The following is a 27,978-nucleotide window of genomic DNA, read 5'->3' as shown; positions in this document are numbered from 1 at the left end:
TCTTGAACTACAACCAGGTCCAGCGCAACATTTTTATTGGCTTAATCTATTTAGATCAAGGTTTGGAGGGGCTCAGTCTGCAGGGCCCCAGAGAGAAGGGACAGGTGTGTGTGTAGGAAGCAGATGAGAGGCAGAGAGAGAATACCCTCTTAGGAACACAGACTGGAAGCACATACAGGCGAATCTGGGGCGAGGATTAAGAACGACTGTAGATGTGCTTTTGGAACTGGTCTCAGGAATCCTTTTTCTTGACCTGCAGAAAAGAGGACACTCTCAGGGTGCTTCGGGTCATGGAGAGTAGAAGTGGGTCAGAGGGGGCTGACTCTGGCCCTGATTTGGGGTAGGGCTGTCTGACTCTCCCCATCCTCCGATGCAGCCCTCTGGAACGATCCCTACGCATTCTGGCTGTCCTGTTACACTCCCTGGAGCTGGAAGGCTATATCAGGGCCAAGTTCAGGCTCTGAGATCCCGTCCCATCCTATGTATAATGTTTCACCCTCTCCCTGCCCACCCTGCCCCTCTTACCATGGCCATCAGCACCAGGGCGCTGACCAGCACTGCATACACGGTGGCCTTCCCCAGCAGGATCTCATAGAGGAGGGTGGCAGACAGGACCCCTTGCTGATAGGACACTGTTGGCAGGAAGGGAAAGCAGGTAGGTACCTGGGAGCAGGTGTCTCAGCCCTGCCACCCCCACCATTCTCTGGTTCCACAGCAAAACCATGGGAGATGGAGAGCAAGAAGCAGAGGGTCACTTACCTGAGGTGACGCCACAGTCTGAAAGAAGAAAGAGGAGGGAAATGGGTGAGCAGGTGACACACTAGGTCAGCCTTGTAGTCAGTGTGACTTCAGGCCCAGACCAGAGAAGTCTAGCACTCTCTGCCTTCCTTTGTGCTCAGGAGCACATCCTGTCCTTGACATTCATGGGGCAGCTCTGAAGGGGATGGGGCCACACCACACAGATGCTGAGCCACCCAGTCCAGCAGTAAGGGGCCTGGCAGCAAAGTGACTCTGTCTGGGATCTGGGGAAGAACTCGCCTGAGGGGCCCTGTTTTCCTGCACAGTGGGCTTTCATGTCCCCACCCCTCCCCCTTTTCTCTGGCTCTGGCCTTGGTGGTTTGCACATACCCCCCTCCCCCACCTCTCAAGGAGTCTGCCTCACTCCTTGCCTGGCCCTCCCAGGCCCCACTCACCTGCTCTGCCCCAGGCCCCAGCACTGATGTTCTGGGTGGTGGGCTTGGGACCATCGTTCTCCTCCCAGGTGTCATTGCTGTCCAGCCCATAGAACTGGACTTGGCAGCGGAAGTAGTTGCGGGGGTTGTTCCAGAAGGTGGAGGAGACCCTCAGCCGGCTGCTCAGGCAGTAGTTGGAGTCAGTGAGGTTGGGGTGCTCCTTGTAGGGCTGAGGGTCTGTGCTGACCCCACTGGTGACCTCATTGCCATTCACCCACCAGCTCAGCTCCACGTGGTCGGGGTAGAAGCCTGTGGCCAGGCACACGAGCGTGGCCTTTTGGGTGCGGGCGATCTCTGCTTCCGATGGTTCAAACACAGTGACAGTGGGCGGCTTCACCCTTTTCAGGTCCTCTGGAGGGGGAGAGGGGTGGGCACCAGGGCTGGTCTGAGAGCTGTCTGGGTTTGGTAGAGGCTGTGTGTGTGGTGTGTGTATGTGCGTGCGTGCGCACTGAGAAGGTCATTGCAAGGCAAAACTACGCAGTGGGTCCTGTGTGTTTCGGGAACACTGTCCCATTCTTTGTTGTCATTCCCCTTCAATTTTGCCAGCTCCTTTTCAATCACCCCATGTCCTCTCACTCTCCCTAAGGGGACTTTGTGTCCTGATTTTCTTGGGTTTCTTTGCAAAGTCTCACACTCAGGGCCTTGTTCGAGTATCTCTCAGAAGAGTATGTCTCTCTATTTTTCATCCTTGCGCAGAGCCCTCTTTGGTGCATGGTGTCATCTTTGACAGGCTATAGCAGAGTTGAATGAGCCTGGATTTGAGGCAGAAGGTTCTCACTAGCAACATCATCCTAAGAACTAAATGGCCTCTTTCTTGTTATCACTGCCTTGTTTCCTAAACTGTACATGGTTGTCAGTTTGGACACTTGCACATACAATCATTACCTTTTCTTGCTTAGGAAAAGAGACACTTTTCCCATCACATCTGATGACATTGTTTTCTCTAAACTATACTCAACCCTCTTTCTTTCCTTCCTTCCCTCCCCTCCTCCCTCCCTTTTCTTTTCTCTTTTCTTTCATGTGCAACCTGCTTTGAGGAGCTAAGGTGCCTGTGGCTGTTATCTTCTCAGATAATATTTCCTCCCAGCCTGGGGCACATGGGGTGTGTGGTAGCTTGTCAGGGGTGACTCTCATGGGTTGAGCCCTTTCTTCCTTCCAGTGCTCAGCAAGCCTTCCTGCCGGGTTTGGGGACCTGGTTCACCCCCGAGCTTTGCCATCTTAAAAGCAATAAGAGCTTGGTCACTGGATAGGAACAAATCCCAACGTCCAAAGGTCATTTCATCAGTAGGTCCATAGTACACACCCTTGGGCCTGTTTACAACCTGGTGGATGGGAGAGAAAGGAGTTCTCGAATTGTCTGAAGACATGTCCCCAGTTGAAGACACAGAAAGGTGGGAGAAACCATGTCTATCTCTCCAGTAGGCTCCTTCTTGTCAGAATTTCCCGAGCCCTGGATTTGGCTCCGTTTCGATCACAGGCATAAGGTTTGGCAGTGGCAGTGGGACAAACCCAGACATCTCTCTTTGATGCCAATTTGGGACAAGTTTCTGACACGGAAGTTGAGACACAGGTTCGGCAAAAGGCAAACTCTGTGGCCCAGGGACGGTGAACAATGGGAATGAAAAGAATGGTCTCACCAAAGGTGAGTCCTTCACCAAGGATTTCCCACCAAAGCCAGCCCCTTCCAGCGGGAGAACCCCAAGCGCCTGGCATTGTTATCGCCATTTTATACATGTCACTTTCTGATTGCATGAGCCCCTTTCCCCCGGGACCCAGGCGTTTTGAATGCCAGTGACTTGAACTTTTGAGTTTCCATCGCAGTCCTGGCAGTACTCCCATCGGTGGACAAAGCTCAGTCCCTCCAGCCAGCCAGTCCGGGGCCTATGGGTCCCCTTTCTCCAGCCTTGTCTGCATCTCCAGCCCAGGCACACCTGTCCCTGCCCTGCTCCTCCGACTGTTGGCTTTCTTCCAAGCATGGTCATGAGGTCTTAGTGTTTCACAATGGACCCCTAACCCTGCAATCCCAGTCAGAGGTTTGAGAAAATGGGGCCTCCTGCCTATTTCTCCTCTTCACACCCCGTCAGTTCCTAAGATGGTGTGGGTCTCCAGTTGTAGTGATTTGTACTGACTTATCTCCTCTAACCCCGACCAAGCACGCTGCCTCTGGAGACCCCTTCCTTGCAATTTGAGACAATTTGAGACTTCTGCCCTTGGGGCTCAGGATCACCCTTCGAACCACCCCAGCCTCACCGGTCTGGACCCCCACTGCTCCTGAGCCCTTGAACCAGCACAGAAAGACACACACGGGTCTCTGGACACCAGTTGAGACAGAGGAGGAGGGTGATGAAGGCCAGGGCAGAGTTCTGAGCTGGAGGCAGGTGTCGAGCAGGGCGTTCACATAGAAGACAGAGCTATTTGCCACAGCGGAGTGAACAATTCAGGGCCAGAGTTAAACAGGAGGGGAAAAAAAACAGAGATCAGATAAGAAAAAAAAGGAAAGTAAATCAACACAGCCACTGAAAAAGTAGACAAGAGAGAAGGAGTGTGGGGAACAACAGAAAGCAGAGCAAGAAACACAGAGCCTGAAAACCGAGCAAGGAGCCCAGCGCGGAGATGCGGCACACACACAGCAGAGTGAGGTGGGGAGGCTCCGGGCAGGATGGGGAGGGCCCCCGAGCTCCGGCAGGAAAGGGGGGCTCTGATCCCATCCTGACCCCCCACTGCCCTCCCAGGGACCCATCACCATGGTCCAACACAGGCACCCCGCCCGGTCTGGAGGTCACCCCCGTACCTGTCACGGTGAGCCTGGTGCCGGCCCCAAAGTTGAGGGGCGAATTATAGGAACACAGCAGCAGAGGGCTGTGGTAAAACCCAGCCTCGGTCTCCCTCCAGGAGGCAGATCTTAGCTACCTGACGGCCTCCTTTCCCTGCCTGGAGTCACGGCCCTGGGCCAAAGAGATTCCCACGGGAGGAAGACCAAAGCGTCCAATGGGAACGAGAGGACAGAGGAAGTGGCTCAGGAGGGGCCATGCCACCTGTGTGAGAACGAGGATGCACCAGGAAAATGGGGAGGAGGCCGGGGACGGACTGAAGACTGAGTCCACCGTGCTGAACCAAAGGGGCCAGATACAGCTCCTTGGAAGCCCCCCCACCAGGGATAACAGAGCATACTCAAGCCCCTTCCACCAGGCCTGGGAGGAGGGGCAGTGTCCAGGTCCCAGGGACGCTGCTCTGCCGCCTCCATGCTGTGCCTTACCTATGACAGAGAGTCGAGTCCCAGCTCCAAAGTGCTGTGCCTGGTTGTTCCACAGCACAATGCACGTGTGCAAAACCCCAGAACCGGCGGGGCCACTCCTTCCAGAAGCTAGCATCCCCCAGACCTCCTGGGGGCTCTGCCCCGCTCACCCACACGCTCTGAGCCTCTCTCCTGCGGTGCTCTCAGTCTCTGTCCTTTCTAAGGGGTCCTTCCGAGCCCCCAACCTTATATCACACTCTCCCCAGAGAAACCTTTACTTACCCAAGACAGACAGCTTGGTCCCACTGCCGAAAAACAGCTTTTCATTACCCGCACAGCATGCAAGCCCAAGAGGAAAACTGCCCCTGCGACCCTCCACTCCTCCCCAAGGCCACCTGCCAGCTCTCTTTCCTTTTTCCCAGCTGAATTTTAGCTTCAGGAGGTGGCGGCAGCAGGACAACCCTGCCCCCCCAAAAAGAAGACCTATTCAGCCCCATGAACCACCCCCCATCCCCGCTTTCTCCTGTGTTCGTCCCCTTTGTGTGAGGGAGAAAAACAGCAGGACTGTGGCGTCTCTACGTTCCCCAGGCTCTCCATCTGTCACAGTCATGGTGGGGCCCCCTCTAAGGAGACAGAGGTGGACAAGGTGGCCCCTTCCTAGCACAGACCACTTGCCTCCGGGGAGGGGAACCCAGACATGGCACAGCCAGTCCCTGGAATTACTGGAGATGGAGTCTGTCCCCTCCTGTCTGCATCTAAACAGTGAGTCGGATCTCTCTGATAAAAACATGCTTTCCCCTGAGCCCCCAAGATGGTGGCTTCCTCAGGGTCCCTGGTCCTCTGTCAGCCCCCAGCCCTCCAGCCCCGATTTGCTTACCTACAACCGTGAGCCGGCTGCCCTGCCCAAAATAGACGGTGTTTCCAGAACACAGCCGTCTGAGTCCATTTCAAAACCCGCCTTGTGTGCTGAATGCAGCTGGGATCCCCTTGCTGGGGCCCTGGATACCCTGCATACCCTACCCGAGCTGGTCCCGCACCCCAGGGAGAGAGACACAGTGTGGCCTCCTGTGAGATCCAGACCAAGAAAGGACAGGATCTCTGAGCCTCTGCCAGCAAGGGAAGATGGGTGATGTCAGAGACCGTTCATGACCTCCTGGCCCTTCCCCTGTTCCCCTACCCCAGGCAAGTTCTCAGAGGGGCAGCACCATCCCCTTCCCTTCTCTGCCCACGGCCTTCGAGGCTCAGCTCTCGGTTTACAGGGGACCCCAGGTGGCTGGGCAGATGTGCCCTCCAGGGACCCTTGTCTGAATCCTTCACAGACCCCGAGATGGTGTCTCCTCAGGCGGGACCCCAGAGCCGGCTCACCCCTTCCTGCCCACATTTCCTGGGGTCCAATCCCCCCTCCTGGACTTCCCTCTGGCCCCCACCCCGCCCCGCCACCAGAGACCCCAGCCTTACCTACGACCGTCAGCCTGGTCCCTTGCCCGAAGGTATAGTCATAGTTGACACATCAGAATAGGACCACTCTGAAATGCAGCCCTTGGACCCGCCATCCCCTGCCAGGGGCCCGGAAGACCCGGAGCATGTCTTACCTACAACTGTGAGCCTGGTGCCGTTTCCAAAGAAAACCTGGGTGTTCGCACAGTGACATGGGGCCAGGAGGAAAAGAGACGGACGCATGGGAAGGGGGGCTTTTTCTGGTCTGGGAGACTCCGGGATGAGCGCTGATGGGGCCCCCCCAACCCGTGCCTTCTGGATGTTGCACAGGACTGATTCGGCTCTGGCTCCTGGAGCCACGGAGCAAGGCTCGAGTCCATCCGGAGGGCCCAGGGCCCCTTTCTCAATGGTCTCTGAGTATCTCTCAAAGGGATGTGGCCTGGAGAGGGGGACAAGGTCCCAGAACCCAGCTTTCCTCGGTCTTCTTCCTCTATAGAATGGTTTCCCTCTCACGTCCCTTGCCAGTGACCTTGTCCTGAGACGCAGTCCTTCCCCCACAGCCCCCACCGAGGTGTCCTTCTTACATCTGGGCTCTCTCTGCCTGGAAGTTTCAGTTCCCATCCAGGCCTGTCCTTATCCTTGGCCTTGAATGGGCAGTAGACAGGGATACACTGGAGGCATTCTGAACCAGGCCACCCTCGGGCCTGTGACCCTGGAGGCCTGCCTGTGGGGACACGGCAGGCAGAGGGGTTTTTGTAAAGGTTTCCCATAGAGATGAATCACCGTGGCCCCCTGTCCCCACAATGTTTCAGCTTTGTACAAAAACGCCCCTCCCACAGCCGCCCCTCCCATGGGCCCGCCCCCCAGAGCCTGGAAGAGACCGCCGGAGCAGCTGCCCTTTGAGGGTGTCAGAGTTGGGGGGCTGTGACATCAGACCCCGCCCTGCGGTGTGAGGTGGCAGTGGCAGGGTCCCGCGGGCGGGAGGGTCTCTCTCCTGACCCCACACCCTGTCTTCAGGACATTCTTAGCTCCTCAGAGACAAGTGTCTTTGTGAGACGGCCTGCCTCGGGGGCCTGGTTTTCTCCCCACCCCTGTATCCGCCCCACTGCGGGCTGCTGTCATAGTAGTGGGGAGCTGCCCTGTCTAGAAGCAGAAGCCCCCTTCTACCTTGGGCCTGCCCTGGGGCTGTGGCACTCCAGGGTGGTCTGACGGAGAACCGACTGCCAGGTGTCCAGAGGCAGGGCTTTCCTGCATGAGTGGAAATAAAAGTAGCATTGTTCAGGGTCACCTTGTTTTGATTCTTGAGCCCTGGCTACATTAGCTATGTAAAATAAAATAGCAAAACTTTAAGGAAAAGAAAAATAACAAATACTGCTGTAAGTAATACCTTGAAATCTGCTACTTAAAAAAAAAAAACCCTACTTGTTTAATTTCCAAAGGTACTATTTTCCCCCAAGAAGATCAGTGTGCGTAAGAAGCTATTTCATGGCCGTGAATCTGCCGAATGAGCCTCCAATCACTTAGAAAGCTCGTGAAAAACGCATATTTCTGAGAAGTTCCAGGATCTTTTCAATGAAAAATTCTAGGATTGGGTTTACTAATTGGTTTGGAAATAAACAATCAAGCCCTAAATTACATTGGATGTTTCTATTTCAGTGCCAGGCTGGGGACCTGCTTCTTGTCCCCCGACACAGGTGTCAGCGTGGAGAGCACCAGAGTGCTACCTGGTGGTGGTGTCAGTGGGTGCAACCACATGTCTCGGAATTTAGCGGGAAAAGAAAGAGGAAGGAGAGACAGTCTGTTTATTTCACTCAGGGATAGCGACCTCAGAACACTCAACCACAAGCCTCAATCAAAGGCCATAGGTGGCAAGACCGTGTCTTTATTCCTTTTCCACACTGAGAATCAATTTCATCAAGGTCATGGCTTACTTCGATTTGTTTCTGTATATTTTCCTGTCTTATTCACCCGTTGGGTCTACCAATAGTTGACCCTCTCAGTAAATTGCCTTTGGACCATCTAGCTGGGGACCCTCATCCCAACTGGCCTTAAAAAGAATAACATCACTCTGTCTTGGTATTTTTAGTATAAGTGCTGCCAAAGTGAGCACTATCTTGGTATTTTTGATCCTGATGGGATTTGTCCCAGCTTTGCGGTTGTCTCACTGTCACGTGACCAGCACGCTAGCAGCTTTTTTTTTTTTTAAGGAGCTTATTGTTGAATTTGATCATTCATCATCTTGGACAGCAGGGGACACCCTTTCCTCATTTTTTGAAACCTAAGTAACTGTACATCTCAACGTGGCCACTTGAGGGGGTGAGAAGAATGTGGATGGTGTTCCTGGAGACCGGAGTGGAAAGCCAGGTTACCTGTGTGCCTTTCTCAAGGCGTGCCTTGCCATGTGGGGAGGAGATACGTAAATGACATCTTATATATGTGCAATTCTTGAAATCCTTGAAGCACGCGAAGGCTCTCATTTTAATCTAAAATGTGTCTCCTGATTTCTTCAGAGGGAACTGAGACTTGGCGGCCCCATGGGCTGCCAGTCAGGCAGATGCTGAAGCAGGGCTGGAATCAGCCCCCCAGGCCTCCTTACTTAAGGTCCGGACTCTGCTGGGTGCCCTGGTACCTGAGGCCACTGAGGGCCCTGCCCCTCAGGGAAGCCCACCTCCTGGCCCCTACCCAGGCCCTCCAGTTCTGTGTATGAGACGGTGTGCAAGCTGCCAAAGCTCTTCAAGTCCCGTCTCTTCATATAATAATAATAATAATAATAATAATAACAACAACAACAACAACAATGACCAATTCCTCGTGGGGCCTGAAATAGTAAAAATGTTAGTCACTAGGACTTGCACTGAGAAAATGACCTAGGAATCTCTCTACTGCACGGGGTTATCAGCTTTAGCTTCTGTCAGAACACCTGGGAGGACTTGTCAAAGTGCAAGTCGCTGGGTCTCGTCCCAGAATTTCTGACTCAGTAGGTCAGGGGTCAGACCCAAGAATTTGCACTTCTCCTAAATTCCCAAGTGATTCTGGGGCTGCTGGTGCAGGGATCACACCTCGGGAACCAATATATATTTTTTTTTCCTAGAAGGCTCTGTCTTTCTTCAGTACATTTCCCTCCACTCTTAGGGCATTCTTTCTTCACTCAGGCATTGGGGGCCTCTTGTACTCTGGGCATTGTTTAATCACTAGATATATCAGGATTTGCAAAATGAGATTTCTTCCCCAAGGAGCTCACCATTGAATGCCAAGTTAGACGCAGCTTGCTTACTAAGCAGCGTGAGCAAGGCTGTCAGCCATCATCAGAAAGGAAAACATCTCACTCGGGCCCCGGGGCCAGCACCACCAGCCTGTACAGGGGTGAGGAGAAGAGAATCGGGAACGGGAAGAGTCAGAAAAGACTCTTCTGAAGGGGGTGAAGGGGCAGGCGGGAAGGCCATCAAGCGAGATGGACCCTGGCGCTGGAGCTCGAGGTCAGAGGTGCATGGCTCCTTGGAGGGACCACCAGGACTTCTGAGCATGGGAGCAGAGGACCAGGGGGAGGGGCTGGGAATCCAGGGCAACAGCCCCCCCACCCCTGCATCCCCAGGGTCAGGAGCTCCAGTCCTGTTTCAGAAGCTGTGGGAGGTCTGGAAAGGTACGAATCAGGACTTAATGTGATGTGCAAGACCCCTCTGCACACAGTGTTGGAGAGTGGAAGGGAGACCAGACCCCTCCCTCTGGAAATGCAGTGAGGCAGGGGATGCGCTGGAGAGACATCGGGGAGCAGAGCTGGTGGACCACAGGGGCCAGAAGAGAGACCGTGAGGCGGACTAGAGAGAACACAGGCTTTGGGGCCAGGCGAATAAGGAGACTGCCCTCAGATCTACCACTTGCTGGACAAGGGACATGAGTAAACTAACCTCTGACCACTGGGATAGTATCCACCCCAGAGGGGAGGGCAAACCACCCATGAAAATGTCTGGAAAGCACTCCATGTGGCACATACGCATTGGTATGGCCAGGTGAGATGAACAAAAGGCAGATTTCTCTGGAGCTTGAGGGCTCAAGACCCTGAGGGGAAGACATGCGGGCAGGTTGTCAAGAAATAGGGGCCCAGTGGTGCTTTGGGCTGCCAGGAGGGAGCGCAGGCTGGGTCAGAGCACACGACAGAGGGACTGGGAAGCAGCCAAGGCGTTTGCACGGTGCTGCCCTGGATGTGTCTGTGCTGGGAGCTGTCGCGGGCCTTCTCTAGCGCTGCGCTCCGGGGCAGCCACAGTCTGAAACGTACTTCCCGCCAGGAAAACGGCATGTCCTCGCCCGCTGTGTGTGATTTTTTTGGATTCCATCTCTTCACATGCTGCCCAACTAGGGTTCCAGGGAGCACAGGCGGTAAGGGGGCACTCTGCTCTTCTGTAGGAGCCAGGGACCCTTCTGACTGGGCGGGGGTTGGGGGGGGGAGGGGAGGTATTTCCCAGAGCCCCTTGCGGCCGCGGGAGCAGGCACAGACACAGTTGGTTGAATCAGCTGTGGCTTTATTAGCATAGGGGTGGCAGAGGGTGGGGCAAGAGCTTTAGCTGTACTTGGCTATGGTCTCCTGAATCCAATCCACGTACTTGCAGACCCTGGTGTACACCCCGGGATTGTCCTTCTGGGCGCAGCCATAGCCCCAGGAGACGATTCCCTGGAGCTCTCCATTGCAGACCACGGGGCCACCAGAGTCACCCTGGGACGAAGAAGACAGGACACACTTTGTAAAGAGTGAGAAAGAAGGGAGAACTGCCCCACAGCCATGGCGGTTCCAATCTGGCTCCCAGGCAGGTCAGGGGAAGGAGCAGGAGTCTCCGATGGGAGGGGGCCAATCACCTGGCAGGAATCCTTGCCGCCCTCGAGGAAGCCGACGCAGACCATGTTGTCGGTGATCTTTCCGGGGTAGGAGGCTTCACACTGCTCCTGGGGCAGCAGTGGGGCATCCAGGCACTGCAGCAGCTCAGGGAGGTTGTCTTTGAGGAGCAGAGATAAAGGAAAGGAGAAATGTGAGTAAGGCCAGGATGGGGGGCAACAATCTGGGGCTGAACACAGAGGGCAGCTGGGAGAGGACCCCAGGAACATAAGCCATGGCAGGAAGCAATGCTCTTTAGCCCTGGCTAGTGTGGCTCAGTGTATTGAGTGCCGCCTTGTGAACCAAAGGGCCACTGGTTTGATTCCCAGTCAGGGCATATGCTTGGGTTGTGGGCTAGGTGCCCAGTAGGGGGCACTCACGAGGCAACCACACATTGATGTTTCTCTTCCTCTCTTTCTCCCCCCTTCTCCGCCCCCCCCCCAAGTAAATAAAATCCTCTGTGTGTAGAGGACACTGACAGAGGGTCTGGGAAATGTTGGGAAGCCAGAGGGTAAAGAAACAAAGACCCCACTCACAGCCAGAGCTCAAGGTGTTGCCCCAGCCAGAGATGAGGCACTGGGTGCCAGCAGGCGCACAGGCAGTGGGCAGGGAGACAGCAGACACCCGGCTACTGAAGACTGCAGCTGAGGAGAGCTTGATCAGCATGATGTCATTGTCCAGGAACCGGCTGTTGTAGCTAGGGTGGCGGATGACCTTGGCGGAGTTGATGAACTGCTCACCCCCCTCCAGGACATCGATGTTGTATTCTCCCAGCCTCACCTGGATGCGGCTGTCAAAAGGGAAGCACCTGAGGACCTGTGCTCACACCCCCACTCTTCCCCGGGGGGCTGCCCTCGGTGGGGCTGTGGCGACGTCAGGGGGCAGTACAGAGGTGGTGGATGGTACAGATATGACACCAAGAACCATTGTGCTTCAGAGGCAGGTGTTTGTGGAGAGGGCATGGGGTGAAGGGGTCCGGTTGCAATGGCTCTTCAACCTGCTTTTTCAAGCTGCCTTTTCCTGTACCCCCCTGCTCCATGTCTCCAATGTCCAGGGCACCAACGAGTGGCTTGAAGTCCCCCAGACATCCCTGCCCCTCTGCAACCTGGCTAAGTACAGCAGTGAGGTTCCCTCCCTCCTATCCTGGGCACTGCCATTCTGGATGATGTAATCCGGTGGGTCTCCAAGTGTGGCCCCAGGACCTCGGTAGACGTACAAAGTCTCTGCTCCCACCCCAGACTTGCTGAATCAGAATCCCTGGGGGTGGGGGGCGACCCAGCTACCCAAGGTCCAGCCAGCCCTCCAGATGATTCCAGTGTGCACTCAGCTCTGAGAACCCTTGCTTGACTAGACAGTGGTTCCCAGCTCGGTTGTAGAACAGAATTACCGCAGAAAGAGAGAGAGCATTCAACACTCACCAACATTCAGATGCTCTTCCTGAAAACTCTGAATAAATTACCTTGAGATAGGACCCAGGCATCTTTTTTTTTTTTTAACCTTTCTTAGGTGCTCTTAATGTGCAGCCAGCTGGCAAAGGTTATTTGTGTGAAATCCTTGCCTATTTCTCCGTCAGGCCTTATACCCCCAGTAGCCCCTTCTGGAATGTTCTCAGGACTGTAGCCCCTCACTGTTTTATCTCTTTGGGGTGTGAGCGTCCTTCTACATGTGCCCCTCATCACCCCCACTCCTGGGGGTCAGCTGTCATTTCCTCCTCTCTGCATTCCCACCCATCTTACCCATTCCCCACCCTCCCCAGGACTGACCCGAGCTCTGGGAGAGGGCCCTGCACTTGGCACTTACGACTTGTAGCAGTGAGCAGCGGACACCACCCACTGGTCGTTGATGAGGGAGCCGCCACAGAAGTGGTAGCCAATGTTCAGGGACACCTGGTAGGGGACGGAGCTCTCCTCGCAGGTGTAGCCCCCGACGATCTTGTCATCGTCGTCGTTCGTGGGGAAGGCGACTTGAGTGGAGAGAGGGGGGAGAAACTGATTCAGCGGGATGTTCGAGGTGGAGCGTGCACTGTGGCTGGATTGTACTAATTAGGGCTCCTCGAAAGGCAGGGTGACTGGCAGCCAGGGTGCACTGCCATCCCTGATCTGTGCAATGGAGGTGGTCCTCCCGAATCTCTCTGTGTGTCTGCAGGGCACATAGCTAGGTACTTCACAGGGCTCCGGTTCACAGGGCTCTGGCCCAGACTGGGGGCATCAGGAGGCCAAGGACCAAGGAGGGTCCTCATAGTGCCCTCAATGTGATATGGCTCTGAATGCAGTTTTCATGCCCACTCAATACTTTTCTCTCACTTATTCCTCACTTGTCCACTCCCCACAGCTGTTTGAGCCCCCACTTGTAAGGACGGGTTAGCCCAGCTAGAAATGTCTCCTGGTTCAGTAGCTCTGACTGTACCCAGCTTCTCCCAAAGCCCAAATCTGCAGGGCAAGGGCCAGGGAGAGCAGCCCCCAGGCCCATTCAATGGGACATAGGTAGGCACTATTATTGGCCAATAGAACAGTGATTCTCAACCTTGCCTGCACACCCGGGAATCTTAAAATGACATGGACAACTTGAAAACTCAATGCGCAGGCCACCCCCTAGATCTTAGAGTTTCTAGGGCTGAGTGTCCCTCCAGCTCCCTAGGTGTGTGTAGGGCTAAGAACAGCCACAGTGGAGCTAGCCCAGCACCGTCAGAGGGAAGCCTCAAGACCACAGGCATATTCCATGGACCACCTTCCCCTGGTCTCCCTTTCCAGCCTTTCTGATGAAAGCCCTGAGGTGGAGGCATGATGATGGGCTGGGAGTGGAGTCTGGCAGAAGATGGCGAGGCAAGGCCCAAAGAGAGCCCAGACATGGGACAAAGTGGTGCTAGGCAGGGGAGACAGAATATCGGCAACAGCAGGGCAGGTATTTCTACCAGGAGACCGGGCCAGAGGGCCCTGTGGGGACGCACGGGACTCACCAGCAGCTCCCACAAAGGCGAGGATCAGAAGTGGATTCATGGTGGCCCGCCCGAAGTTGGGTGGACGGTGGATGGTGGAGAGCCTTTATACCTCCCCCGGGGAGGGCAGGGATGGACATGGAGGTGGAGGGCCACCGCTGTTCCCCTCACAAGCACAGCTGCAGCTTTTCCCTTCCCAGGCCCTTGCATCACTTCTGTTATGTTTGGCCACTCTGTGGGCTGTGACCTACAGGAGATTAGAACACGCCCCCTCGGAGGGCAGAGAGGAAGGGCAGCTGGCTTCCAGGAGTGTTCCGGGTTGGGGACAACAGGGCAAGCTCGGCCCCCATGTATCACAGCAGGGCCTTCTCAAGCTGAGGAGATGAGGGTTGGGAAGAGGAGACTATCCAGAGCCCTGAGGAATCCTCTGACCTCACGGAGACTGATTTAACTTACACTGAGGAAGGGCTTGTATTGGGAGCGAACGGGACGGCTCGGGGGTCCTGGAGTCTGCTGAGAGGAAGGGAGTCACTATCTGTGACCCTTCTCTCAACGCTACACCAGTGGGCAGGAAGGTCAAACCCAGGGCTCTGGGGAACCGGGATCCTAATGTGAAGAGGTGATGAGAAGGAAGAGGTAGAGTGTCTTAGGAGTCTGGGCATGCCACTGCTCCCCTGCCTACTGAGGGCATGGAGGAGGTATTTGGAAAGCAGACAGAGCAAGGGTGAAATAAGTGTCTGCCCGCTATGTCTGGGGGATAGAAGACCATTCCTCCTCTTCCCCACCATTGGGGCCCTGGTCTTTCTCATCACCCGTGCTATGATGGGGTCTCTTTTAAACAGTCTCCTGGTTGCCATGGGAATCTGCACAAACAGTGGTGAAAATTGCCCTACCTGCTAAGAGCCGACATCCTGAGCGAGAATTATGTGCTACAAAACCAGATATTAGAAAGGCCTTGGAAGATCATCAATCTGGGCTCTGGCCGAAGGCTCAGCGGTGGGTAGACAGATTAGCACGGCGTGAAGGAGTCAAGTATTGGGTGATCAAAAACAATGACACAGTGCAGGTGAACCGATGGAGGCAGGATTCTGAAATGTTCTGTTTTAGACTCAATGGGGCCTGTTGTACTGGGCCCCATATGGAGTGAATTTTCCCCAGAGCTGATTTCAATTGGGGACCTGCCATGGCCGCCAAGACGGACGTAGTGCTGTGATTTTTTGAGGCACAACCTGGCCAGCAGTATAGAGGTGGAACTAGGCCTCATTAGAGTCTGCGGGAGACAGGTAGGAGGAGGAGCCCTCTGATGAAGAGACTTCTGAGCTCCTCTGAGCTCGGGGTTATCCAGGGGCAGGAGCAGGTGGAGTTCATTGAATTCTCTCAAAGGTAGAAATGAGCAAACGTTCTGGAGCCGAAGGATCAAGTGAGAAAAGCTCGGAAGTCTGGTGGTGAGACAGGAAGTAGTCTGGAGGGATGGAGTAAATGCAGACCAGAGTGAACTGGGGGAGCTGCAAATGGGGGACTCATGGGGCTGAGTGGGACCTGGGGGCATCTTCTGGTTCAGTGCTCGGCACAGCTTCTCGCTGCACTGCTTGGAGCTGGGCCCCACCCTCACTGCCCACCCTCCAACCACGCATGGGTCCACAGCAGGTGGGACTCCGGCTCTGTGGTACAGTGCCTGGCAGAGTTTTATGAGCTTTCGCACACACCATGCTAATTTTCGTTTGTGTTGAGTTTCCAGTGTAACGTCTCACAAATCTTTTAATTGTGAGGCATGGAGAAGAAAGCTATTTTGCTGGATACAAGATGAGACCGAGACTTAGACGGGTTCTGCCTTGCCCAAGAACACAGACCTAATAGTAGCCTCGAGGCCACGGGAACCCTGGAGAGAGTGGCAACGCCTGGGAACCATGGCAGGTGCCATCTAAAGAAAGTTTATTTGGCATCAAGTCAGAGGACAAACTGCCTCCTGGTCCGTCCTGAGGCTTGTTCCCCTGGCAGAAATAGAAGGTTGAATAACCTTCCACCTGGCACCTGGTCTCAGGACCTTGCCTGGCCATGGCCTGGGACCCCTCTAGGACACATCTGGGCCTAGATGACACCCCTCTCTGTGCTCACAGGTAGCAGACCCAGGTTATGGAGCCTCACTAGTCAGGGCTTGTACCGTAATGTCACCAAATATCCTGCTTTGTTTTATCCCCCTCTTGTGGGGTCTTCATAGGAAGTCCCTCTTTAGAGGACAAGGAGAGGCCCTTATTGTAGATACCAGCACACCCTGGGCAGATGTGGGGAGGTAATCCTTGGTAGAACACAGGAAGTTATTTTGAGACCAGGGAGAGAATTTTGGTATTGGTGCTTGTGGCTCTGACACTATCTAACATGGAACAGCTGAGAGCGTGGGGCTTTTCTCTGTCAAAAGCCTTAAGACCAGCCTTCTCCTGATATTTTGTACTCCTTCTCAGAATAAGCTATCACACCACACAGACTATGCGGTTAGTTTTCCTCAAAGTAGCAGGGGCCACCTTACAGGCAGAGAAGATCGCTATGGGTGGGGACCCTGGCATCATAGTGTAGGCTTGGATCCATGGGTGTAGGGTGGATTCAGGGCCACCTTTGCCCCAGTTCAGTTTGGGTAAGTCACGGAGCTCTTGATACGATTCAGTCTGAACTATAGATTCTTTTGTTTATATCTCTAAGACGTTCTCCTAGTTCCTATTTAGTGCTTAACATCAAACTACTGTGTTTTTTTTTTCTTTTAATGATTCTAGAGAAAGGAAAAGGGAGGGAGAAACAGTGGGGGAGAAACAGTGATGTGAGAGAGAAGCATCGACTGGCTGTGTCTTGCACACATTGACTGGGGACCAAACTTGCAGCCCTGGCATGTGCCCTTGCTACAGAGAGATCTGATCAGATTGCTGGGGAAGAGTAGAAAGGGGCCCAGGGAGGAGGTTGCCCAAGGCAACAGTAAACAGCTTAGGACGGATGGGCTGAGATGCTGAATGCCTCCAGAGTGCATGGGACTACTGGCAAGAAGGTTTGAAATAAAAGAAGGGTTCTCAGGATCTTAGATGGGCGGTTTTTCAGGCTCTTTGGCTTTTCTTCCTCGAGGATGCCTGGATAATCGTGCTGCAGCTGCCTGTGTTTCCCAACAGACGGTAATTTAGATGGAGTTTGCGTGGATTTTGGACGGGAAGGAACTCCGGGTGCAGCCTAGGATCGGGCTGGCCTGGCAGAGTGTTCTAGAATGGACGAGTTCTGAGGCAGAAGCCCACCATTCTTCCAAAAGGGTGTGGCTTCTGCATCCTATGTTGTTTTAGTTTGTAAACTAACCCTACAGAAATAAGATAAATAAAAGCTAACAGGGGGCATGGTGCTATAGGACTTTAGAACTCTAAAGAGTTTAGCTTTAATTGATAGCCTTAAGTGATTAAAGCTGTAACTAAAAGAGTTAAAGAACTTTAGCCTTAAGTGACTAATGCAAGTGGAAAGCTGTTATTCCAAAAGTGTGTAGTCATTGAATAAAAACTCCTTTCCTTTATCACCAAAACTTTGCCTCTGGAATTTTGCCTAGAGGGTGGTGGTAGGCAGCAGGACCCTACTTGCTGTTTCGTAATGCCCTAACCAGGAATCAAACCAGAGATCTTTTTGCAGAATGACACCCAACCAACTGAGCCACACTGGCCAGGGCTCAAACCACTGTCTTTTAATTACGATAATATTGAATAGTTTCTCTGACCGTACTCTACCAAGCATTGTATAAGTCTTTCAGGGAACTTGTAAAAATTGTTTTTATTCTCACAGCCACGTAGGGGGTTGCCCATTTTATGGATGCTAAGATGAGCTGTACAGAGTGAAGGAGTCCGCTCAAGGTCACATGGCCAGTCAGTGGGGCAGATGGGGCGAGACCTGGGAGTCTGACTCTAGAGCCTGTGTGCTCCACCACAGAACCCCCCACTCCCCTTCCCCGTACTTGGGGTTCAGTGTGGCCTCACAAGGTGGGCAGGAGGTACCAGTTTCTTCTTTCTGCCAATGAGAAATCTAAAGCTCAGAGGCGAAGGGACTTCTCCAGGGTCACCTGGCTGAGGAATGAACAGATGACGCCAGAACCTGTCCCTCTTCAAGCCAAGTCCGTTTCCCGTCGTGTTGCCACATGTGAGACTCCTTCAGATCTCCCGGTGGTCTGACATGTAGATTTTGGTCAGGCTACAAGTCACTAATTTCTTCTTCAAAAAAATTTTTTCCTCTCCAAATCCCCCCCAGCTCAGGCATTTCTCCTCAGTTCTTAGTCCCCAGTGTCCCTTATCACTCTCCAACCAGATTGTCACCTTCTGGGCTGTCTTTTCTCCAACATCCTAGCTCCTTTCCTCACCTCTTATTTTTCTAAACAATGGATTTCCCCCATGGCACAATTTCCTTTTCTCCAATAAGAACTATTTTCTTGAGTATCTTAGCCTGGAGATCCGCATGGAGTCTGGGGAGTGTAGAGATGCTCAGTGTGATCTGGAAAAATCGAAGGAAGAGGGAGGTGGAGACATACACTGGTTGTGGCTGATCCGCTGCCTGGAGTAAGCTCTGCTTCTCCCCTAGCCCCATGCTATTCCCCACCCCGAAGCCAGAAAACACAGGCATGTTTTATGTCCAGAGGGAAAATATATGTATATTATATATTCTTTGGCCTTCTATGGAGAGGTGAATGGGTACGTCTTTAGCAATGGAGGCTATTATTTAAACCTAAAGATAGATTGGATCCTATAATATAATGTCTCCCTGTTCACATTTCAGTCACTCTTTGTCCCTTCCCTGGGCTTACTAAAACTGCTTAAGTGACCCCCGAGTCTATCAGAGAGTAAGCAGAGGAGAGCCAGCAGAGAGTCCAGGAGGGCGACCTAGGTGGGCTGTTGCTATCGCAGAAGCTGTGACTTCTCCATGATACTCAGGGTTTAATGAAGGACATGCGTATTTATTTCCCTAAATCATATTGGATTCAGGTTGAACTCGCCAAGCCCAGCTTGGTGATAAGCCAACTGGGCTCCCTGTACTCACTTGGCTGGTCAAGCTCTAGACTGTTTTGTCTATTTGGAAGGTGGCCAACTGGCCCACCTACTTCCTGTAGGCCAACCTGTCCTGTAGCTGCATCTGTGAAAGGCTCCCCAGGTTCAAAGCCAACTGCTCCATCCACACAGGTGCCAACCAACACAATTCTAGTTTGAGGACCACCCACTTCAAGGCTACTGTGTTTGAGCAGGTTCTGGGCTTACGTATCAAGAACCAATTATTACACCTGTTTCTTTCCCAAACCCGGGAGGAGGCAGCAGAGGACTTGTCACATGTTGTTGGGCCACATCTCTATCCAAACATAAAGGTCAAAGCAGCTGTTCCCTCCCGTTAGAACAATCTAGTTCATTTCCTTAAGGGCTGATGTTGTCTAAATTCCAATACTTTTTTCTCCAAGGAAACCCGCACTGCTTGGCCAATTTTCCTTTATTCCTGAATCGTATTTCTCTATTCAGTGTGTTAGTCTGCCAGGGCTGCCATAGCAAAATAGGGCACACCGGGTGTCTTAAACAACAGGAATCTATTTTCTCTCAGGTCTGAAGGCCGGAAGTTCAAGATCAAGGCATCGACAAGCTCGGTTTCTCCCGAGGCCTCCCTCCTTGGCTTTCAGAGGGCCGCTTTCTCCCTGTGTCTTCACATGGCCTTTCCTCTCTGGGCACAACCCTGGCGTCTCTTTGTGTGTGTCCTCTCTTCTGACAGGGACACCAGGCAGATGACATTAAGGCCCACACTGAGGGCCTCAGTTAGGTTTAATTCGCCTCTTAAAGACGCTGTCTCCAAATACAGTCCCATGCCACAGGACTTGGGAACAGGACTGTAACACAGGGATTTTGAACTCAGCCCATAACATTCAGTAACCATTTATTGGATTCCTGTGCTGGTGGGTGGTTTTTCTAAGCAGTAAGGAAACGGTGATGCAGAAGATGGAAACCGTGCTTGCTTTTGTGGCATTTATCTGGGTTTGTATGCACAGCAGTGGGAGACAGACAATAAATAAGAATATATATGATGCATCTATGGCCTATATAGACAATGGTGATTGTCTATATCAGATATAGATGAGAGGTTCTCTCAGGCTCTGCCGAGGAATAAATGCAAATCAGCCACAAAGTTAGGCAATATAGAGCTTTATTGGGGTATGTGGACCCAGGTGAAGTTCCCCAGTCCGCAGGGTGGAATCAGAGAAGTCACTGCATGAATAGGGAAAATGGCGGGGTTTTACTTTCGTTGGCTCCCCGTGGGAGAGGGGGATTGGTCCCCTCTGAACAAAGTCGCAATACATCATTGGTGGTTTTTTCCTGGGACTCAGGTTGCTACAGGGATATCCGTTTTGGCAAAGCCTGCCCTTTCAGCTCTCTGGTTTGATGTCAGCCGTCTTTTCCGGATTGTAGTCCGGGCGCCATTTTGGTTGTGCACCATTTTGATTGTAGTCCGGCTGCTATTTCATTTTACTCCACCCATCCTGACAATAGACAGATGATGTTCTTGTCAGACGGTGGTGATTAGGTGTAATTAAAATTGGGGAAAGTGATCATCGATGTGAGTAACTGGTGGCTGAGTCGACAGTTAGTTAGGTGGTCTGGAAAGATCTCTTTGGGGAGAGGATATCTGAGTTGAAATCTGAATACGGACTCAACCCTGTGAAGGTGGAGGGAGGGGCTTCCGTGACTGCCCGCTGAGTCTGTAACAGAAATGAACCAACACACACAGCAGCTGCCTTTTAAATTAAATAACCCTGCCATCCAGCATATGGAGCTTTGTCTTGCCACTGTTAATTGACTGTAAAAACTGATATATAAAGGGTGGTCATTAATACATTACAGTATTCTTTTTTTAAAAAAAGATTTTATTTATTTATTTTTAGAGAGGGGAAGAGGGGAAGAAAGAAAGAGAGAAACATCAGTGTGTGGTTGCCTCTCACATGGACCCCACTGAGGACCTGGCCTGCAACCCAGGCACGTACCCTGACTGGGAATCAAACCAGAGACCCTTTGGTGTTCAGTCTGCACTCAATCCACTGAGCCACACTAGCCAGGGCACATTAAAATATTCTTATGGAAGTAAATATAAAGCATGTTTTTTTGACATAAAATGGTACTTATGAAATATTGTTGGGTTAAGAGAGTAAATTATAAGGCAGTATGTATCCTATGATCTAATTTTATTTAAATGATTTGAATTCTCATTTTAATAATCTGTATATATTACAATAACACGCATTTATATTATAATTGAAACAATTGTAATAATAAATAAAAATTTCCCAGAGAGGACAATAGCTAACCTCATGAAAGGAATGGTAAAATTTCATGTATTACAGCGAGAAATAAATTTAGGTAGTAACTTAGTAAATCCCATGGTTCATCTTTATCAAACACAGTGTCATGTGGTTTATGTGGATAATTTCATCTCATTCTTATAGCAAACCCTCCTGATTCATTGCATGGGTATCATTATTGTCTTCATTTTACATATGAGGAGATAGGTTAAGAACTTGTGCAACTTTTTCAAGGTTAGAGCCAATTATAAAGCAGTAGAACCAAGTTTTAAACTCAAGCCTGCTTGGTGACGGAATTCAAACTTCTAACCAGTGTCTTGCTGCCTCTTCAGAGAAACGTGGGCTTGTAGAGGAAGGTGCTCACAACCCAAGGCTTACCTGTAGGGGAAGGTGCCCACTCCTGCAGGAAATGGGAGCATGAGGCAGGAAGGGAAGCTGGCAGGGGCCCACTAGCATGTGTGGAGACCGGGCAAGACCCGCTGGACCCTTCACTGAAGGAGGAGAGAGAGGAAAAATCTTTCCTGTATGAAGCCAGGATGTAGGAAGAGCCACACCCTTCATGAAAGGGCAAATGGACAAAATAATCCCACAGGTGGTTAACAACAAATATTGTTTTTCTTGGTCATAACTTTGGGTGGAGGATTTTAAAATTTCCTCTAAATATTCATGGTACTGAATCGTCAGCCCTTTGGGGTTTGGAATAAACATTGTATGACCGAGAAGATACATACTGAGAATTATTAAATGAAATGACATCAGATCTGTTCATCCCAACTGCTTGGCAGAGGCAAAAACAAATATTTTCTAAAAAATAACCCATCTTATTCCAGGATTTAAAATACTCCCAAAGATGAATTTGTAATATCAAGTTACTTGATGCACAAGGAACGAAGCCACCCTGAGGGAGAATCAGCAGAACCTCCAAACTCGAAAACCAGATGCAAAACTCTTCAGCAGTTGGCATTAACTGATAAACTTCTGAATCAATGCTTAATACCCTTAAAGAAACAAGGTAATTAAAAAATACACAAGGAGTGAGGTACTTTAAAAAATGGCCACTCCTTTTGATAAAAGACCCAAGTAGATTTCCCAGAAATGAAAATTAATATATTTTAAATTAAAAAGTCAATTAAAAGGATAAATGGCTCATTGGAGCTGAGGCATGAGTTAGTAAACTGGAGAATGGGTCTAAAGAAATGACCCATAAGGCAGTACAGAGAAGTAAAAAGAAGGATAATATGAGTAGTGGAGTTGAAATGACAGTGTGGGAGAGAGTTGACCACAGGATAGCTCTACCCGTAGGTGGTCTCTCCTTCAATAACAGGCAGACAACCACATGTAGGGACTGACGCCCCGCCCTTCGGAGGATTACCTCTCACCACTACCTTTCAGAAGCACATTGTATTGAACAGTGATGAGCATTCCAGACAACAGTGCAGTGCTATCCAGAAAACAGGCCCAAGCTTTTCCCATGGAGCCTCAGGTATGGACTGAAGGCCAAGGTCGGCGGGGGCGGGGGTGGGAATAGAAGTGGGTACCATGTCACTGGGACTTGCTCTTGAAATTAAATTTTCCCTTCTTCCAGCTATGCTGGAGTCTGATCTTGACTACACATTTTCCACTGATCACAGAAAACTCTGCTTGTCCAACTTGCCAGTGTTGGGGATCAGATAACACCCAGTTCTGAGCGCCATATTGAGGCTTCCGGTTGAGAGTCGGTAACAGCTTTTCAAAGGAAGAATATCTGTTGGCAGGTAGAAGAGAGTATAGCTACACCCCCAAACTCTTTGCATCTGCCTTGAGAGTCTCTTTAACGGAGAATGCCGTAGGCTTCAGAGTGTATTCCTATTGGCCATAGGTACTTCACAAACAACTGAGCCTGCTTGGTCTCTGGTCCGGGAGGCGGGGCAGCTTTCATCCCAACCCCATGGGGCTACAGAACTCTCTGGTGCCCAGCCAGTGCCCCACCTTCCAGATGACACAGCAGGGGACCAGAGCAGCACACCCACCTGTAGTATGCGTTAACTCCAGAGTCCAGAAAAGCGCTCAAAGTGTCTCATCACTTTCTGCATGCGTGGCAGATGGTAATAAGTCACAGCCGCTGGTCTCTCACTTTAGAGCAGGTACTCCAACATGTCCATACCTCTGGACTGCTCCAAAGCTCACCAATGCAGCAGGCCCCTGAACTTTGGCAGGTTTTGCCTTGGTCTAGCATGCGTATATCATATACTGAGGCACCTGGAGTGCTTTATAATTTTTATTTACCGAGAACAATCAGCATCAGTGTAATGGACCAGTACACTATCAAGATGACTAAGGGCCTTCTAAACTACCATATTTTGCTGTGTATAATGCATGCCCTTTTTTGCCCAAATTTTTTAGGGAAAAATAAGGGTGCTCATTATACATGGATATAATGACTACATACCATGGGTATAATAATCCCATGTATAATGTGCACAAAAATGAGGGATGTGCATTATACACAGCAAAATACAGTATGCTGATCAAGAACAGGCTAAAGGAGCACTGAGATAAAATTGTTAAAAAGTATTGCTGAACCTGGCACGTGAAGGCAAGCCATCTGATTGTCTTCACTGAGCATGTCTAAACACTCTCCTGGAAGAAGTTTTAGCCTCAGGCTCTCAGTAGCCATACTTCCTGTCTGTGAATGGAGCCCTCCAGTTAGTCCTCCAAGTTCTCTCTCCCTCCCAGTTCTCCCATTCACACTCATAGGCACTCACCAAACGCACCAACAGCTGTCTCTGCCCCAAAGCTGTGGCTTCCTCCCTCCAGCCTGGGTGTTTGGGCTCATCTGGAAGGAGGAGGGAGCTGTAAGGAGGGCTTAGGGAGGAGGGACCTGAGGTTCTTGCTGGGCTCTTTGCTCTCCACCCAGCACTGTGTCTCCAGCACTGCAGAAGTAAGAGCTGCTGTCTTCGGGGCCCGCGTTGCTCACAGTCAGAATGGAGAACCTTAGGTCTGGGCGGGTGATGGGAAACTTGTCCTTTTTAAATCCACTTTCATAAGTGGCGTCAGAGCCCTGATTCGCTGTTGCAATCAGTGTCAAGCTCTGTCCTGGAAGTTGACGGTACCAGAACATGAAGGTGAGTTGGCTGTCAGCCTGACATTGGATGGACACGGAGGTCCCTCGTTGACAGATGAACCTGCTTGGGTTTTGAGAGACAACAGCACCAAACACGGAGCCTGGTTGCAGGGAGATAGAGAAACCCATGAGGGCTGACCAGCTCGTCCCCAGGCAGGAAGATCTTTTACTATTTGCTCCAGTATCACCTTGGCTCCCGAAGAACCCTGTGGCACTGCCTTCAATTTGTTCTGCCAACCATTATCCTGTCAAATCCTCTAACCCAACACCCCCCACCCACATCCTCTGCTGGACTCAGACCCTCTCTAGTCCTCCCCTCAGCATTAGCATTAGTCCCAGACTTCCCTACCCTGTAAGGCTCTTACCTCGTCCCAGGAGAAGTAGCAGGAAAGTCAGCATCTTTCGATGATACCCTCACCTCTTCCCTGAGCAAAGGCACTAAGATGTCAAACTCAAGTTCATCTTTCCTCACCCCTGTGTAGTTTCTTTCCTGCAGGTTGTCTGTACCCCTCCTGTAAACAGGAAGTTGACTTTCTACAAAATATGGAGGAAATAAGTCTGCCCCCTAGTGGAGGTGTCTGGCTCTTCACTCACAAGGTGTCCCAGCGTGCAACTGCCGTCCATCACTACGGAGCGCTGAATTTGTGCTACCCTTCGGGTATAAAGCAAGAATGGGGTGCAGCATGGACCTCAGATAACTAAGGTGAAACCTTAGAATATGGGGGAACCTTATAACTCAGAATTCCAACTGTCTGTTGAATCTTCTTTGCCCCAAACTGTCCCGTTATTCCTCTCTCAACCCGTACTCCAGTAAACTGGCTTCTGCTCCTGACTTCCTCCCTCCCAGTAAAATACTTCACTTCTGTATAAAAGCTGAGTTAATTTTCTGAGCACTTACCCTGTGCTTTACATGTATTATTTCAGTCTATCTAGAAGTTAGGCTACTTAGGCTACTCTCATCCCATCTCAACAGATGAGGAATCTTACGCATGAGACACAAAGATCGTAACTAACCCATCCAAGTTCACACAGTCCAAGAGTGAGTGACAGAGACAGGACTCAAACCCATACCGCTGTGACCCCCAAACCCAAATGTCCACATCAGTACTCTAAAGGACGGTCTCACATCTGCAGTTGTCCGAACACAGAAGCTGGTGGGTGACTAAGGACGGTGGGCCAAACTCCCTAAAGGAAACAAGAACCTTTAGAAAGAAATTCTGGTAAAATGAAGCTGCCTTATATATCCCTGATTCCTTTGTAAGATGCATGGTGAAAAACACAATTATTACTTTTGGGTGGTCATTAGTACTATACTGGAAATGAATATAGATCATAGGACTTACCCATATTTCAGAAAAATAAAACTGGAAAAGCAATTCACTTTATGATAGAGGAAATGGGGCATGTTAGGGATAACACTATTCTAGTAACCATTTCTCCTATAGGGTGAGTGTATGTGTGTGTGTGTGTGTCCCTACATCTATGCGAGGTACCCGAGACAGTGGTTTGGGATAAACTTTGCTAAGTAGTATACTGGTAAAAGGTATAGAACACTCCATTTTTTTCTTGACATCTAAGGATACATTTAAAAAGCTTAGTCAAATATGTCAAACTTTCTGCCAAATTAACCCAAGATCTCTTCCTATTGCATTCATCTCAATTTTTTCTAAAAATTACCAAGTGACTCCTATTCTTAACTGAATTCTTAATTGTCTCCCCATTGGTGGTATCTTCTCTCTTTTAAACCAACTGCAAAGATATTTTTCTCCCTTTTCCTATTCTTCAAACAGCGGTGGTGTCTCTAGACTTATTTCAAGGGTGTCATAGATACCAAATTGATGTAGAATTTGAATGAATTTATTAAATTAATGCATGCCTCTGATTAAAATATAAACAATACAAAACAGAGAGCGAAAAGTAAGTTACTTTCCCCAGAAGCAACCAGTCAAAAGTTTGCCATATATGTTACCGGAAATACTCCTGACTTATTCAAATTTACGCGTACCTCATTGGTCCTCTTTAAAACACAGATAGGAGCAAGCAGCTCAGATCATCCTGTGCCTTGCTTCTGATGTTATTCACAATGTCTTTTTTTATTGATATAAAAATAGTTCATTACCAGTACTTAAACATTTGCCTCATTATTATTTTCCATTTTATGATGAGAAGATCCAAAATCTGGAGAAGTTGAAAGTGTTATAATGAATGTTCATGTGCCCACAACCTAGATAAAGCTATTTATTGTATTTCCATAAAACTGTCCATCTACCCATCTAAATTTTTGGATACATTTAAAAGTTGAAGGCACACTTCATTTCTAAGGTTCAATAATTAACTAAGGTTCAATATTTACTTATATTTCTTTGTTTAGGTAAAATTTGGACACAGTAAAATAAATATACAACTCTTCACTTCCGTTAAATAAGTTTTAACAAATGCATACACCTGGGAAGTCTACCAAGGTTTCTAATACTGTCCACATTTTTGTTGCACTCCCAAAGGGCTCAATTAGTATTTACTGACAGGATGGGTGTCTCATTCTTAAAAATAAACAAGTACTTTTCCAGATGATCATCTGTACAGGAATAATCCAACTTTTACAACCTCTGCACCATAATTTATTCCTTCCCTGTCCAGAATTTCCCAGTAAAGCATTACTGACCACTTTGAGAACCTGAAAAAAGACAGACTTTTATCAGCGTTCTCCCATTTTTAGACCGAATGAACAGAATTCCCATTCCACAAGCTTTTCCTTGCATTAGCACATGGCCAATAAAATCGACCTAAAGAAGGAGTTTAGGTTGTGTGAGCGCCCCCTAGTGAAACATTAATTAAGAGCAAAGAAGTAGAACAAAGTGGCAAATGATAGTAAGACAGACAAGAATAAGAAAGGGAAAGAAAAACTGATAAAAAAATGGTAGAAAGGTGCTTCTTCCATGTAAACAGGTGTGAGGACTTATCCTCCTGTTTGGGGTTGAGTGTCATAAATTTAGGGTGGGAACGACATGCAGGTTTGGGCAGGCTAACTTGGGGATGGCCCCTAACTGGGAAGTGCAGGAGAATAGGACATGAAAAATGTTTTGTGCTCTCCTGGCCAAGACGTGTGTCCGTGGGCTTGGCTCCACAGTGGGGCCACCTTTTTTCCCAAGTGGCACACGTGTGCCACAGGAGCCCGTGGAACTCAGCCCTGAGTTTGGTCCCTTCCCTCTGGCACCTGCCCTTTCTGTGCAGAGAGGAGGCAGCTCTGCAGCACTGTGGATTCACTGCTGGCGCAGAAGTACACAGATGTCTGGGAGGGGGTGGCGGACTCCACGGTCAGGGAGAAGCCCTCCTTCTTCTTCCTGGAGACACTGTACCCATCAGGGAAATCCCCTTCCTGTTGATCGTCAACCCCGTATGAGAAATGGAGCAGCCGCAGCCCCAGACCTGGGTCTTGTCGATACCAGAACATTCCGTCATGCCCCATATTCTGGAAACATTCCATCACAACTTTCTCTCCCTTTCTCTTGACCAGGTATCTTGCGGTTTGGGTTACTTCAGCATCTGTGAGACCTGAAGAAGAGGGGAAAAGGAGGTGGAGAAGGAGGTCATCTGGAAGCCCGGTAAGGGGAAAGAAAGTCTTGTATCCAGGGTCTAGAAATAATAGGGCAGGGGTTTGCTGTTAATTCCCCAGACTCACCTACTCCCAGGAGACAAAAGGCCACACCGCAGAGGAGCCTGAGTCCCATGGCCAGAAAGGGTCTTCTCCCAGGCGTGCAGACAACAGGCTGACTAATGTCTCTGATGTCACTGTCACCACCCACAGTTAGGAGCCTGCAGCAACCCTACAGATCCCAGAGGGA

At 50.5% G+C, this 27,978-nt stretch overlaps 1 protein-coding gene, 1 long non-coding RNA gene and 1 gene segment (V, D, J or C); 1 reads left to right on the top strand and 2 right to left on the bottom strand.

Moving 5' to 3' along the window:
- Positions 1 to 18: 18 nt before the first annotated feature.
- On the bottom strand, positions 19 to 27,879 carry LOC119002880 (T cell receptor beta constant 1-like). The segment is given in 8 exon segments: positions 19 to 253; positions 526 to 632; positions 760 to 777; positions 1,194 to 1,583; positions 6,060 to 6,096; positions 7,072 to 7,089; positions 27,390 to 27,688; positions 27,816 to 27,879. Coding segments are annotated over 8 exon segments (939 nt in total).
- On the top strand, positions 1,597 to 27,727 carry LOC119002882 (uncharacterized). Its single transcript, XR_005069832.1, has 3 exons — positions 1,597 to 1,669; positions 11,152 to 11,167; positions 27,717 to 27,727. It is a non-coding gene; the product is annotated as an uncharacterized LOC119002882 (long non-coding RNA).
- Positions 10,401 to 13,772, bottom strand: LOC119002878 (anionic trypsin-like). Its single transcript, XM_037068959.1, has 5 exons — positions 13,725 to 13,772; positions 12,569 to 12,731; positions 11,305 to 11,558; positions 10,753 to 10,889; positions 10,401 to 10,612 (listed from the first exon to the last, which is right to left on the bottom strand). Exons 1-5 carry the CDS (start codon positions 13,762 to 13,764, stop codon positions 10,460 to 10,462), a joined length of 747 nt encoding a protein of 248 aa, XP_036924854.1. The 5' UTR covers positions 13,765 to 13,772; the 3' UTR covers positions 10,401 to 10,459.
- Positions 27,880 to 27,978: the final 99 nt, after the last annotated feature.

This window comes from Sturnira hondurensis, unplaced genomic scaffold (genome assembly GCF_014824575.4).
Source record: "Sturnira hondurensis isolate 20B ecotype Veracruz unplaced genomic scaffold, ASM1482457v3 Scaffold0018310, whole genome shotgun sequence".
In the NCBI taxonomy this organism is placed as follows: Eukaryota; Metazoa; Chordata; class Mammalia; order Chiroptera; family Phyllostomidae; genus Sturnira; species Sturnira hondurensis.
Note: the sequence above shows the minus strand (reverse complement) of the source record. Positions and strands in the feature narration are given on the sequence as shown.

Bases quoted from the DNA above. Each gene is read 5' to 3' on its own strand.
- LOC119002878 (XM_037068959.1), bottom strand. From the start codon at position 13,764: ATGAATCCACTTCTGATCCTCGCCTTTGTGGGAGCTGCTG. The intron at 12,732-13,724 runs GTGAGTCCCGTG...TCTCCACTCAAG, and splicing joins CGCCTTTGTGGGAGCTGCTG to TCGCCTTCCCCACGAACGAC. The intron at 10,890-11,304 runs GTGAGTGGGGTC...TGCTCCTCAAAG, and splicing joins CAACACCTTGAGCTCTGGCT to ACAACCTCCCTGAGCTGCTG.